At 27.6% G+C, this 15,420-nt stretch overlaps 1 protein-coding gene across 2 annotated transcripts in view; it reads right to left on the minus strand.

Annotated features, from left to right (window-relative positions):
* LOC112603897 (BTB/POZ domain-containing protein 2-like) overlaps positions 1–15,420 on the minus strand; it is a 55,837-nt gene that overhangs the window by 19,124 nt on the left and 21,293 nt on the right. Inside the window, exon 1 of one of the 2 annotated variants that reach the window (XM_025352707.1) lies at positions 5,191–5,732. The exons of the other annotated variant lie outside the window; for it this stretch is intronic. Coding sequence (XP_025208492.1) covers positions 5,191–5,216 — 26 coding nt within the window. The 5' untranslated portion in view covers positions 5,217–5,732. Of the gene's footprint in view, positions 1–5,190; positions 5,733–15,420 lie in introns of those variants that run through there. 2 annotated transcript variants of the gene reach the window in all.

The raw sequence follows: 15,420 nt of genomic DNA on the forward strand, positions 1-15,420 counted from the left end.
ACAACTCAACCAAGCCAGGAGTTTTCAAATTATGTCATTAGAATCCTCTTTTAACTATTTACAGTAATTTAAAACATTTTTTAGAACGAGCATTGAATATATTGACACTTTAAGAACACATACAAATATTATTTTACATTTTTAAATAGTATCATGACATTGGTTTAAGAAATTATTTGTTAATTATAATCGTAAAATCGCCAATTGTTGCAGGGGTCATATAATAGCGTGTAAGTACCTATAAATACTAAATAGGTAGTATTACAATTCATATAGCTTAAACTGCGCGCGCAACAATATACATTAATAACCATTGATAGTCTGTTTAAAAATGTCTAATAAATAAAGATGAAGCTAAATAATCTGTCTGCAATACGTTGAAAAATCGTTCACATGAATAATTATCGTGGCGACTTGTAGCAGATATATAAATATATACATATATATATATATATATTTATTATCGTATATCATTATTATCCAATTGCGGGACACTAGGTACTTGTAAAATGATTCGTTAAATAAACGCATAGCGCGTATGGGCTGTATTATAATATTATTCTTGATTCGAACAACGGTGACCGCTCTGCGTGTCGCGTGTTTTTGAAACGAAATTTAAAAAAAGAAGTATTATAATAATATAATATACATTATTGTGCACATGCGGACTCAAATGCTACATGACGTATAGAAAAATAAAATCACTATATGATATCTCCAAGGAAAATCTATACAGATTATAAATTTCGTAAAATTTACATTTTATTTTTTAAATAGTACCCTAATCTAGCCTGTTTTGTGACAGAAAAAAAAAGATAAAATAATTTCGAATTCTTTAGTTATTTATATTTATTTTAAAAAAAGTATAAAATGTATATTTTATGAAGATTTATTAATTGTTTAAGACTTATAGCTACAATGGCTATAACTAAATAAAATCATGATAAACAGTGCAGTAATTATTATTTATTAAATTAGGTACTTAATTTTTTTGTGATGCATAAGATTAAAAACAATAATAAAGAACGAAAATTTGTTAACACGGCAAAACTCGAAGAATATAAGCTGCGTCCGCAAAGGCTTGCAAGTCTCTGACAATTAACTAAAATAACGTTATTCGATGTATAGTATGTAATATACTATAAATAAATATGAATCTGGTGAAAAAAAATATCGGTCACTCCGCCTCCGATGGTACGCTCATGTATGCATGAATATCGCACGCAGACAACGACGCAGCGAGCGAATGCTGTGCCAAATTCTTTCGGAAGCTATTTCCGAACGCCAAGAAGACTTTGCGAGTATTATTTTTATCGGACACATCACTGCGGCCACCGCATTGATACATTTCGTAATAATATTATAATATTATTATATACATGTCAATGCTGAGCAAACACAATAATATTATTATTATACCTACGCAGCTAGGTCTTATTTCTATTACCTAAAATAGGAAGTTGATATTGATAATTTATAGATATGCGAAAGAAAGTAGTATAGAAGTAAATGAGGTAATGTTATTTGTTAAACAACCATGAATATACTTTTTTTCGATGTTGTCGATATTCTAGGTGGATGGTCAACGGGATAATGTGAAAATGTATAAATCAAAAACATTATAGGTAGTGTGATTGTTTAATTTAACTTCAACACAACTGCCCGATTTTGGTTCTACTAGCCTAATGGAATAAGTCATGATATTTACCAATGATATAAAAGTATAAACGCTAAGATGATATCACACGGAATCTGACTCTGCTGCACGAACCTCAGATACGTAAACGAAAGCACACGTATTATACTTATGAGCCTAAACGGACTTTGAAAAAACTATTATCTACAATGACTGCTCGTCGGCCGGTTAGTTTTTGTTTTTTATTCGTTCCAACGATACGACACAATAAACGGTTCACCTAAATTATAATGCGCTCGTATTTACATACGAAGTGGTTTTACCGGCAACACGAACATATTATATATATAGAGGTATAAACCAACCAATAACCGACCGACAGACCGACCTACCCACCCAACCTGACTGTATATAATGTTTAATACTGCTATACAATATAGTATAATATAGTCTATATACAGTCCGAGATGGCATGGCTGCAGCAGTGAAAACACAAAAGGCGAGCGCGCGCGCGTACTTCGTCGGTAATTACAGTATTTTCCCCCCGCCACTTACCAACCAACCACCACAACCAACGATCTTCTAATAAACGGTAACGAGAGCGGCAACGAAGAACGTATAATAATATATATATACAAATATTATATTGTATATACTACAATCTTAGTCTATCATCGTATTGTTTTATGCCTAGGACTGGATGGTGGATGGTTAATTTCTGTCGAAAAAATCTGATCGCGCATATTATATCATAAGGTACCTATTTAGATTAAGTGGTCTGTTTGGGTCTCGAGCTCATTGATGCTAAGTATAATCAATGATAATACAATATAGATGCTGAATAAATACATATTGCCAATTGACATGAATAAATAAATATGTATTACTAGTTATCCCCATACACTTCATTGCCAGTACAAAATACATCCGTGTTAAATTTGGTCACCTTGCGCCAAGATTTAACATAACGGGTGTAAATAAATAATATTTTAGGTTTTCTAATTTGGCGTATAGAGGATATTTCCAACATAACTTTACATAGCTATCTCACCTAGCATTGCTTTTAAAAATAATTATTTTTATTTTTTTGTTGTTGAACAGTCCAAATTTGATTCTCTTATCATTCTGGACTAGATGACAACAACTCACAACGTTTTAATGGTGTGAACCAAAAACAAGAAAAAAGTTCTGTATTATTATACTACATATATCAACTGTTCACTAAAATACTAATTTCTAAAAATAACTATTAATTGATACACGGACGAAAAAAATAAATATCTTTACATGCGTTTTTCCGATTTTTAAAAAATTAATAACTCGATTTTTCATTAACTGATAGAATCAAAAATAGGTTTAAAACCTACCCACGCAATGTACTCTTTCATTATAAAAAAATCAAGATTTATCAGATAAGTAATTACAGAAAACATGCATGGCAAAGATTTCCAATTGCACATTTATATACATAGATAGATAGATAAATATAGGTATAAGTACCTATTACCTAGTAAATAATAATTACGTAATATCCATAGAGCTACGGGTATTCCCGTACTTTGTATACAAAATACGATTTTGCGTATAAGATATAATTGCTCAAGCTGTATTTATACATACATTTAGCGTACTTAAAGTACTACATATTAGAACGTACAAATCAGTTGAAATTATTTTACTGGACTATACAATAAAATACTATTTTAATAATTGTAGTACCTAAATGTATGTGGCTGCGTACTTTCTATGTATGTAGTATATACTATTATAATCTCAATTATAATGTTCAGATAATTTATATAAAATGAAATGGTGAAGCAACGATATATTTTATAATGGCTGTGTATCATACGCGATCATATTCGTACTGGTTCAACTTTGTAGTTTGTACCAATAATAAAGTATAATGTACTCGAATACTCGATGTATAGTTAAGCAATTTTCAATTACTGTAATCTTTAACGGGAAAATTTTTTTGCTAATATAAAATTGTATGGGTCGGCGATGTTATTGTTGTATTCAAAGATTCTTGAAAAAAAAAACAATATATAATGGGTTTGAGAATTATAATATTTTATAAATTCGATATAAAAACGAAATATAAGCGTATATTGGTGTATCACATTACATACACGCTATACCAAAAATATATAATTGAAAGAAATATTTTTTTAATATAATATGCTGCTGTTGCATTAAGTCATATCTCTTTATTATAAAACAGAATATACCTTTTATAAATGAGTAGATATTATACCAGGTATTTAATTTGTGATTAATAATTATGTAAGTACCTAATAATTAAGTCTTAAGCATATCAATAATTTCTTGAATATTTATTTATTTTTTTTGTTAAATGTACAAAATTAAAAATTGTTTAAGTGTATTAAATATTTTTAATTTATATATTTTCAATTACGAATCCAAAAAACTATTAGTACATTAATTAATAACTTAGCAGCAGTTGCTGTGATATACAAAATCACATAGATAAATGAAATTATTCAAGAGGTATTCATTCAATTTAAATTTCATTTTCTTGAAGGAAAGTGTAAGCATTTAATTTAAATGGTAATGTAATATTGAATAACAATATTGCAAATATAAGAAATAATAAAGTCGATTATTGCACAAATATAATATAGTTTGTTTATTAGTAAATTGCTTATAATTTATGAATATTGGTCGTTATTTTGAGGTTTATATTTAATAAAGTACCTAGTTTATAGTTTGTACTATGTATAGATACGTTGTCTATACTGGGAATTCACTATTATAATAACGTTCTACTGTTAGAATTTAAGTTTGTTGAAACCCGTATCCTATAAGTAGATATACATGAATTGATAAAAATTAATTTTACATAATAATATTATCCTTATATAAATTGATTATGATAAGAAGTGTAACAAAACAATCGAATCAATCGTTTTAAAAGATCGAAAAATGTTGATCTTGTACAATTTTCGACTTTTAAACGCATTACAGTGGCATAGCGCGTGTCTACAGTGACTAATGAGTATAATTATCATGATTGATTTATCGACGTATTCGGTATGCTTACCTATCCTATATAGCCATATAGGCTATATAAAATATAAATATATGTATAATCGCGTATAATAGTTCGATAATAAATTATTGACCCGTTGAACAGCGAATAATTTATTGTCTTAGTATTATATATTTTTTGAACGGCAGGGAACGTATTACAATAATATTAATATATCGTAGTTCAAACACACCACGCGTAGGTATCTATATATCATAAAATTTATATTATATATATAACTATATAAGTATCAAATACACCATTTTAAACACACGAATGTTATTTAGACGCGGACGACACTGTCAATACAGGTACGAGAAATTCGGACGGTTTCGATACCACGTTTTATTAGGCTGACAAGGAGTGGATATAATATTCTATATACTACCTACACAAGTGCGTGCCCGCGATAGACGGAAAAAAAAAGCATGACAAATCTATCTAAAGGGACAGGATTTTTTTATGTCAACGAAAAAAAAAGAAAAGAAAAAAACCGACTCACCTAAGTCCCATGGTTGGCGATTTCATGTGCACGTTTTACAGAAATAATATTATGTAGGTATTATAAAACATACGGTAACACGAGTAGGTATGACTATAATATAATTATCAATACGTGCAATATTCGCGTGCATTTAACGTTCAGGTTACAGCAATGATACTGAAGGTCCGATCTCGTCCATCGTGAAAAGAAAAATATACTAAATTTTAAGTGTACTAAAAGTTTCTACCGCGATCTGAAAAATTTTAATTCGCACTTTCAGCGCATGCAAGCCGATTAATAAAAAAACAGCAATTATTCACGTTTGATTTTTATTCAAAAATTGACGTATCGCAATAATAATAATAACTATTATTTTTTATTATAATTTTGCTTTTTTAATAAAAATATATAGTCCTGACGATAACAGGCGCACTTGGATTCGAACGAGCGCGCACACGCGTCAATACACACTTCGTCAGACCAACACAGAGATAGTGGCGTCGACGGTGTAATCGCCGTACGAACGCCGGCGAACACACTGATCGGACGACGCGTGTCGTTGGGTGGACGACGACGACGACGATGCCTCCACTACCGCCGCCGTCGCCACTTGCGATAAGGGTGCACGTCGTCGCCGCCAGAGAAACCGCCTCCCCACCACCGTAACCGTGATCACTATGATTAGCGGGATGGTGGTGTGACGGCGGTGCGGCGATGGTAGAGCATTTGGGTTTTTATATCGTAAAATATATACCTGTGTAATAGGCATAAGTGTATAACATGATATAATAATAATAATAATAATATATATAGGTAACCGAAGCAACCACCGTCCACCACCGCTGACGACCGAGGGTCAACGTACAAAAAATGTACACACATACAATAACGTTTTTTACATTATTATTATTACCTATTATGTTTATGTTTACGCGTGTACATACATATTATATACTATTTTATAATAAATATACCTACAATGTACCAGTACGTGTATATTATATATTATTATTTATTACTATATTATGTGATTGTCGGCCGCGTGCGTTATTGGAACGCAATATTATACTTATTATAACGCACCGAGTCGATAATTACATATATATATATTTATATTTTGTGTGTGTGTACAGCACGCGCGACGAGCCGTTATTATTATTGTAACAAGACGATTGTACGATATTATGAATATTATGATTCATGATATATTTTTACTCGTGTAGGTAATAGTCAGAGTGGAGCACTATATTTTAAGAACCTACAAGTTTAATAATATATGTATAATGTATGTATACATCACGTTTCACGTGGAAAAGTGACAATTATTATAGTAGTTTACTTTGAATATATTTTATTATAATAATAAATATGCTATGGAGTATTAGGTACTGTGTACCATACGCCGGTACGGTACTACGGAGTACGCATTCATAGGTTAGTATATAATATAATCACTAGCATAAATATATGCATCCGTTCACAATTCATAAACAATAATATTGTGCTAAAGTCCCGCGTAAATACAATTTGTGGCACGAATTGATAAGAGGTATGTGTTATTTATTGGGGTATATATGTTACGAGCAAAGTAGATTATCGGGCAATGTAAACATTGCCCGGGCATTGTAGTACTACCCGATTATGATGGGCAATGTAGGCAAAATTATACTTTGCCCTGGCTGTATAGAATTGCCCAGTCTAAGTTAAACAATGTAAATCAATTCGCTTGAATTATTAAATTTACCACTGACACTGTTTTTACAGCTATTTTTTATTTATTCTATTATCTATTTTTTCTTCAATCAATGTTTCATCAACTTCACAATGATTTCCAGTATTCATAGATGTTATAGCTGCTTCTAAATCTTCTTCAGTTTTTAATTTTTTAAATATTGATATTGGATGTACAATCATGATGTAAAATCATCGTTTAATCTACTTTTTTCACTACATCTAAACATTGCTTCTATATTCTCATACTTTATAAAATATAAATATATAAAAGTGCATATATAACTTCAAAAATATAATATGCACTAAATTGACTGTAACCTATCCTCCTCGTTATATCTACTCTTTAATTGTTTAACAAATTAAAAAAATATATATTCTAATAGAAAGTTTTGTTTACAGCTTAAGTTACAATGCCCAATTTAATACGGGCAAAGTAACTTGAACCGGTCAAAGTACAACCCTGCTTGGTAAAAATAATATTTTTAATTTATTATCCAAAAATACTGTGCAAAGTATACATTGCCCGATAGTCTACTTTGCCCGTAATATTTACATACTATAACGGGGCCTGGAATTGTAACAAAAAATACTAATTAAAATAGAAAACCTGAAACTTACCAGAATCTTTTTTTAAATTATCTTAAGAATCTAAACTAGAATCGATATTATTGATATTTTCTAGTAGTGAATTTTTTTTGTTTATTGAAGGTTTTAATTTAATTTATTTAAGTAATAAATTATATAATCAATAAATTATTTTAAGATACTATTAATCTAACACAGAAATTATAAACATTTAAATTATTTAACATCTATAACATCGATTAATAATTATTTGTGATTTAAACTTAAATCATATTATTATTGATATTAATTATGTAGCAAGAAAAATGTATGTTACTACTTACTAAAGTATATGTGTTTTAATAAAATATAAAAATATATATAACTTCTCATTTCTATCTAAATATAGTAAATTGATTTATTTTATTATCAAACTACTTCCAGATAATGTTTGAGTTCAGATATCTTATCTATATCTAGATAAAAATTTATTTGAGCACAACACTGATAGGTATGTTTAATTTTAAGTATTAAAAGTAAAAAGCTTATTTAAATTACGTGAAAAATTATAGAGAAGAATACAGCATTCTATGTGATAAATATGAAAAACGCAGAGAATTTAAGTATGATCATAACGACTAAAAATAGTTATTTTCGTATTCTATTTTTACAAATATTATCCATATAGTTTTCAAGTTTAAAATTGTTTTTATAGCAAAATCGTATAAAATTACTTTTTATTAAGTGTCAACTATCAAAGTAGTTATTATGTTGTATTTACGAGTATATGTACCAAATACCTTTTATTTTTTATACAGTCATCCATGATACATACATTTAAATAATAAAGATAGGTACCTACTAGTGAACTAGTGACAGTAGAGCCTTGATGATGGTCCGGACAAATTCAGACCAAGCATCGTCCAGATTACCGGAGGGTTTTTAAAATTACCTACTCAGATGACTAAGATTTTTATTTTTAATTCCACCACCTTAATATTTATTGCACTTTAAACTACAAAAATAATAAATAACTTTAACAATTTAATATAATGAATTCCAAAAAAATGTGTTTAATAATAGAACTTAAGTATAGTGGTCAATATTTTTTTTATGTATAATACTTTTAATTCCGAACAAACTACAAAATAATGTATTTACAAACAAATGGACTTATGCCGTCCGGTTACCAGGGATCCAGACTATCAAGGCTCTACTATTAGTGATAATTGATAAACATGAGATATTTTACATTATTTTCTATTTAAATCATTAAACAAAAAAGTATTTAAAAAAATATATTCCCACGACTTATAAATGCAACGTAACTATAAAAATAACAATAAATCTACAAAAGTCATAACAATTATTAACAATCATAATGTATTTAAATTTTAAAACATTAGAAATATTTAATTCTCGTATGGTAATATATATATATATATATATGTGTGTGTGTGTGTGTGTGTGTGTGTGTGTGTATATCGTGTCAATAAATTTCGCATTGCTTTCACAGATGTTTATTTAAAACATAATAATTAAATGATGTATTTTTGTAACATGATATTGAAAATTATTACAATCGACATGGCTCTGGTGTAGTGGTATCTGATATAACACTATTAATACCAAATATATGAACATTTATGAATAATTACAGTTAATAAAATATGATAATATTTACATTCGCAGAATTAACTTAAAAAAGTTTTATCACAGTATAGTAAATATAATTAGTAATATATGATTAGCATATAAAAATTAAACAAGTGCACAAAATTGCAGTAATCGGCCTATAAATGTTTATAAGTATTTTATTTTTATTTTTAAATTTTTAGAATTCACAATTTAAAAAAATGCTGTCCATTTTATTTGTTATTTAGCCCACTACAATGGATTTCAGTAATGTTAAACATATCTAGTGTTGTTATTGAATAACTTGCATCTCATACATTGATAAATAGTAGTAAACTATAGTAAATACATACATACAGTTATATATATAATAAATATACCTTCAATATTACACACAAAGTTGGTGCTGTTTTTGTTACATTTTTTTTTAATTTTAAGTTTATTTTTTACTTCATAATTCAAAGTTCAAACCATTGTCACCTCACAAGTGACGATACGTGAGTTGAGAATAATATAATATACATTGTGTTCAACGAAAAAAGTAAAGCGAAATATTCTAAACGTATGACCCTGAATTTCATTCGGATTTTTTACTCCATAAAGGCATAAAGGCATAATATTATACTCTTATTTTTAAAAAATTTTAATTTAAAAAAAAATTCTTCACATGCGCAGCAAAACATATTGTTTTAATTGCATCTACTTTTTTGAATTCGAATTTAAATTAAATTATTTTTTAATATCTTTGACATATAGTTTTCTTCTATCTTAAAAAATGACTTACTGTGAGTGTGTTAAAGTTTTGATTTATGCTTATTGTATTTATCATTATATTTTACAAAATTCCGTATGATTTTGCATGATTTTTTAAAAACTTTGGTGTGGTATAAAAACTAATAATCACTTAAAATTTTGTTAAAATTTAATAAACTGTTAAAAAATACATTAAATACCAACACACATACTTAAACACTTTAACTTACTCTCAATAACTTTATTTATAAGATAAAAAAAAACTTAATAAGTCAAAATTATTTTTAAAAAATTAACGATTTTTAATTTGAACTCATAAAAGAGAGGGTGCAAAAAAAATTTTGTTTTGCTATGCATAAACGAAAAATATTTAAAAAGTATTAATTATTATTAATTACTTTATGCAATTGAAAATAACTCCGAATAAAACTTGGATCTTGCGTTCGATATATTCCGTTTTACCTTTACCACTGAACACACTATAAAGTATTATGTTCAAATTCAATTAACATTCTAAAATTTTTTTACAATTTATTTTGTTTAGAAATTTTATATTGAATTATATTTTTTTATCAAACATGGAAAAATAAAATTAGAAACACAGTGCATCAATGTAACAATTTAAAATTGTAACTCAATTTTCATTCAGATAATTCATATTAATACTCTTTTTATAGTAGAAACTAATAAGTATAGAATATTTTATTAAAAAATAAATTAACTTTTTCGGTATTTTTATTAGCTTTAAGACATAAAAAAATAAAAATAATTTCAACCCTTTTAACTTAATATTACACAAAAATATCATATAATATGATGTTTGTATACTATTCAATTAGGAATTAATAGTAGGATGAGGGTCGTTTACTGTTCTACAAATAGCACACTCTAATGTATTTAATATTTGGATTTGAGTTCCTAACGACATAGTATTTATTTTTTATTTGGCCCCTATAGATTTATTAAGACAAAACTCATACTAAATACTAACACAATTTTAAATTTAAAACATGACTCATCTGTGCGTGCACTTCAATAATAATAAAGCCTCACAGAGTCGTTTCGTTTGCAAATAGGAAACGCGTTTATTGAAGACGAACAAAGGACAAGAATGGTACCATCGCATAAGATTATCACATATATTTGTGATTGGAATTCGAAATGAATTAAGATGCGCATCTACGTCGGTTTGTAAATTAATTTACACATTTTGGTTTACTGTTATTTAACATTAAAAAGTATATTTTTTCTGATAACATTTTAACGGGAATGAGAATACAATGAACTTAAAACTAAATTGATTTTAAAATAATTATAATAATTGTATGCCAAAAATGTTAACATTATTAACCAATTAATTATAATTAACCAGCAATAATTATAAATTATATTCTAATGTTTGCTCAATTATCGATTGTTTCTAGTATCTACCTATCAATTATATATTTGATAGTAGGTATAGTATTTAAATTAAATATGAGTATATTTTTAATTTTTTGTACATAAGTTTATTTAAGTTTTTAACAAAAACATGAAATATATAATTCAGTTATTATTTATTAAAATATTATGACAAAATTTCTCATAACACTCATGTTAATCCTTTTTTTTTTAAATTTAAACTACAAGCAAATTAGTTGTTTTTTATAATGATACAATTTTCAATTTCTCATTCATTTCAGTTAAAAAAAGATGTTGTAAACTTATATAACAATATTCCTAAACTGTTGTAGTTTCAATTTTATTTATCTGTTTTATAATTTTATATGTTACATAAGCTATTTAAATTGACTATACAAACTTTTATCGGATAACACATCATTTTTTTTTTAAATTAACCTTAGATTTAAACTATACGTAACTACTTGGCATAATTGATTAGCTAACTTTTTTTCTAGTTCAATAAACTGCTACTACTGCTATTAAATACGATTTTGATTTTTAGGTCATGAATGAATGTTTTAAGAACAATTAGGTATTATATTATAAATACATACAAAGTACTCATAAAATTCTACAATTATTTTCAATTCAAACGTATAATTATAATTATTTATTAAATAGAACCACAAGACTACCTTGTATTATCACTCCATAAAAAGCGTAGCTTGAAAATTCGGAAAACGCATTTTTATTACTATTTAAAGTACCGGTGAAAAAAGAAATGACCACTCATTGTATACGTACAGAGCTAGTCCGTCCTTTTACCGTAAATATTAAATTAAATAACATAAAATAATTTTTGATCGAGGTCAAAGGATATATTATACGTATACATAGGTATAATGTATACAAATATAAACTGGTCTACCTAGGGCGCAAAACCACAAGATTTAATACTCTCATATATTATGCACATAATATAATAACGTATTAAAACTAAATGAAAAATCGAACGTGCTATACGACGTTCATGATAGATACATTTTCAACTATAAACATATTGTATATGTATATAAATGATAATAGATACGCCAGATTTGATCTTTTCTTAGTTCTCGAGGGCTAATATTATTATTGCCAAACATTTGACCTGTTTTTATTTACCTAAAATGGACGCCAAGGACTCGGATTTTGATAAGTTCTTAGTGTATTTATCGATTGAATTTATGTTCTATGTCATAGATTTAAATTATATTTAAATCATAATATCATATGACAGCTGGTATAATTTTTATCAGTCTGGACAAAATATATCTACAGAAATCGTACTTATACACGGAATAGTTAAATATAGAAGTGATTAAACATTGTAAATACATTCATTAATCATAAGATAACTTTTCATATTAATTATAATTTTCATGAAAGATAAATATTCGAAAAAATATAATTATCTATGTTAAATATATATTTTAATTTTATTATTATACATAATTACGCAAAACCCAAAAGTTATCTTCTCATAAGTGAAAATTGAAACATATTATGCTGCAGTAATGTCAGTTTAAAAAAGGTTTGACTTATAATTACTACAGTTTAAAATTACCTCATAAGCCATAAGTTTAACCTAATACATACATTTACGATGTAGTACGGTTTAATTATTCAAATTTATATGTCAACCGTTGTTTTTTTTTCTATAATACGATATATGTGGACATATGGTTGTATAATGTATTTTTGAATTCCGTGTAACTATCATCAATACTTAATGTTAATGGATACATACGCGACTATTGAATATTGACTATCGATAAAATTTACATTTTAAAGATACTTATAACGTGAAAATGTATAATATTAAACTTAAGTATATATCCATATATCTATACTAATGCCCAAAAATCAAATGACAGATTTATTTAAAAATCTATGTATACGTACATAAAAAAGAAAAATATTTATAATAATAATATTATCTTAACAGTTACGACTCACGGCCTAAATAATTATTATATTGTAAACGAACGCGCGTATAGGCTGCAATAAAGTATTTATAGTTTATACCAAATATGCTTGTAATTGATGTTTATTTTCTTAATGAAAGTAATTTGTTAACTAACATTTTATCTTCAATTTTATTCAATATTCATAAGTATATAAATGATGACAAAGGTTATATTTTATACTTAAGGTTTTATTTTCCGATAACTATTTATTTTTATAATCGATCTCTTCATATCGATAGGGTTGTCTTAAATATTTCTATATGTGTAATTTTAATACAATGTCTACTGAAAATAATCAAATATCTATTAGCACGCAATATTATAATTATATAAATAATGATTTAGAAAAATTCACATAATAACTTCTGAAAAATTGATTAAAAAAAAGACTTCGTTATTTTGATCAAATTCCTGAAGCCTACAATTCTCTCAGTATATACTTCGCGATTAAGCATTTTAGGGTTTTATATTTCATCCCTTTCAAGATTTAAGTCTATACACGCGGATATATATACATACATTGCCTTGAAATTTGACAGTCACCCTTCAGATCACATACGAGAGTGTAATTTTTGCCATTCTTTACGAACCCGATATCTGTTCAATAATACATCTGCGAACTGCAGGTGCGTCTATCGGAGAAAGAGAAAACGAACTCAATGTCAGGTGGTCCGGCGGTCGCGTATATTATATACAGAGAAACACTCATACAGGTTATATTATTTCGTGTTTTGTTATTTTTTTTTCAAACAAAAAATATGTATAATTTATATGCCATCATACACGTTCTGAGGCAATTATTCATCTGGACCCTGCCACGCTGTTCTAGTTGGCTACCGGGTTTTGTTTTTGTGATCCACATAACCGGAGGCTTTACAGGTTGAACATACGTATGTAATGTGTATGTATGACGTGCGCCTATACATTCAATGACTTAGATCTTTTGTTTTTCCAGTGAAAAGCCATTATATGCTCGATGTGCTTTAATTACTAACAATTTTTTTCTTTCCTCAATAGACAAATAAACACACCAATATATTATGGTGGCAATAATATAACTTCCCATACGTGAAATATTATTATTATGTATAATGTATATACATTACATATTACACTTACCCCCAGGAATGCATATACATAAATATATATATGTTTAGACAGCTATACAGCTATTCGTCTCTATATTTTGTTTGGATCTTTTGTAGTAGAATTTTTTATGCTGTTGGGTACACGATAATAAGGACGTTCATATTTTATGATGTGACTGTTATTGTTTTTCACGTCGAACCATTCAAGGTGATTAAAAGTATTACTTGGTGTAACGAGTAACACAAGGATAAAAATATTTTGTCATGTGCAGTCTTACACCCAACAGGTGTTTCCAATTACAATGGAAAGTTCTAATAAATATATAATGGTGTAATTTCTCGCAAGTCAAGGTGTTTAAGAGGACGCTATACCAGCGAAAATACCGTACAAAAACATGCCAGAGAACGCGTGTTAGTGTTTTCATGCGATGGTAAACGCGACGTTGCTTTCCGCCACTATCTCGTGTCGGTATAGCCGACGATTGTGGGTATTCGGACGACGTTTATTATATTCTCGACTTTCGTCCGTTGCGGATCGCGTAAATTATTAAATTCATACATGTAAATGGCGCCATGATATTCTAATATCCGCGCATCCCATGGTCTACCGATTAAAATTTAAGTCACTGATTACCTAAATAAATGTATCAATATATACATCGAGAGACTGTATTATAACATAGCTTGATTTGTAGTAATTGAATTATTACTATATATAATATAATATTAAGCTCTATTTATTTAAATAGTAGGTATTCTATTTACATAAAGCATATACATAGCAAAAACTGTCTTTGTGTGCGCATAGCGTTAAACATAATGTACAAATATGTGTTTGTGATTATTTCACTGACATATATTTATGTAGGACCCTGCCCTACAACCAATTTTTATTAATATTATTTAATTAAGTATATATAGCAATAATCAGACAGAAAATACTAATATGTTACCTGTGCATGTGAAACTTAAAACATAGGTACATATAAATATTATCTTAATATGTATTACGTTTATTAAGTTCTAAGACTCATTATAACTAAAAAGTACTACGTATGGTGTGTAGATAGCAATACGTAATA

The sequence above is a fragment of the Melanaphis sacchari genome, unplaced genomic scaffold (genome assembly GCF_002803265.2).
Source record: "Melanaphis sacchari strain LSU unplaced genomic scaffold, SCAv2.0 Contig113_pilon_pilon, whole genome shotgun sequence".
In the NCBI taxonomy this organism is placed as follows: Eukaryota; Metazoa; Arthropoda; class Insecta; order Hemiptera; family Aphididae; genus Melanaphis; species Melanaphis sacchari.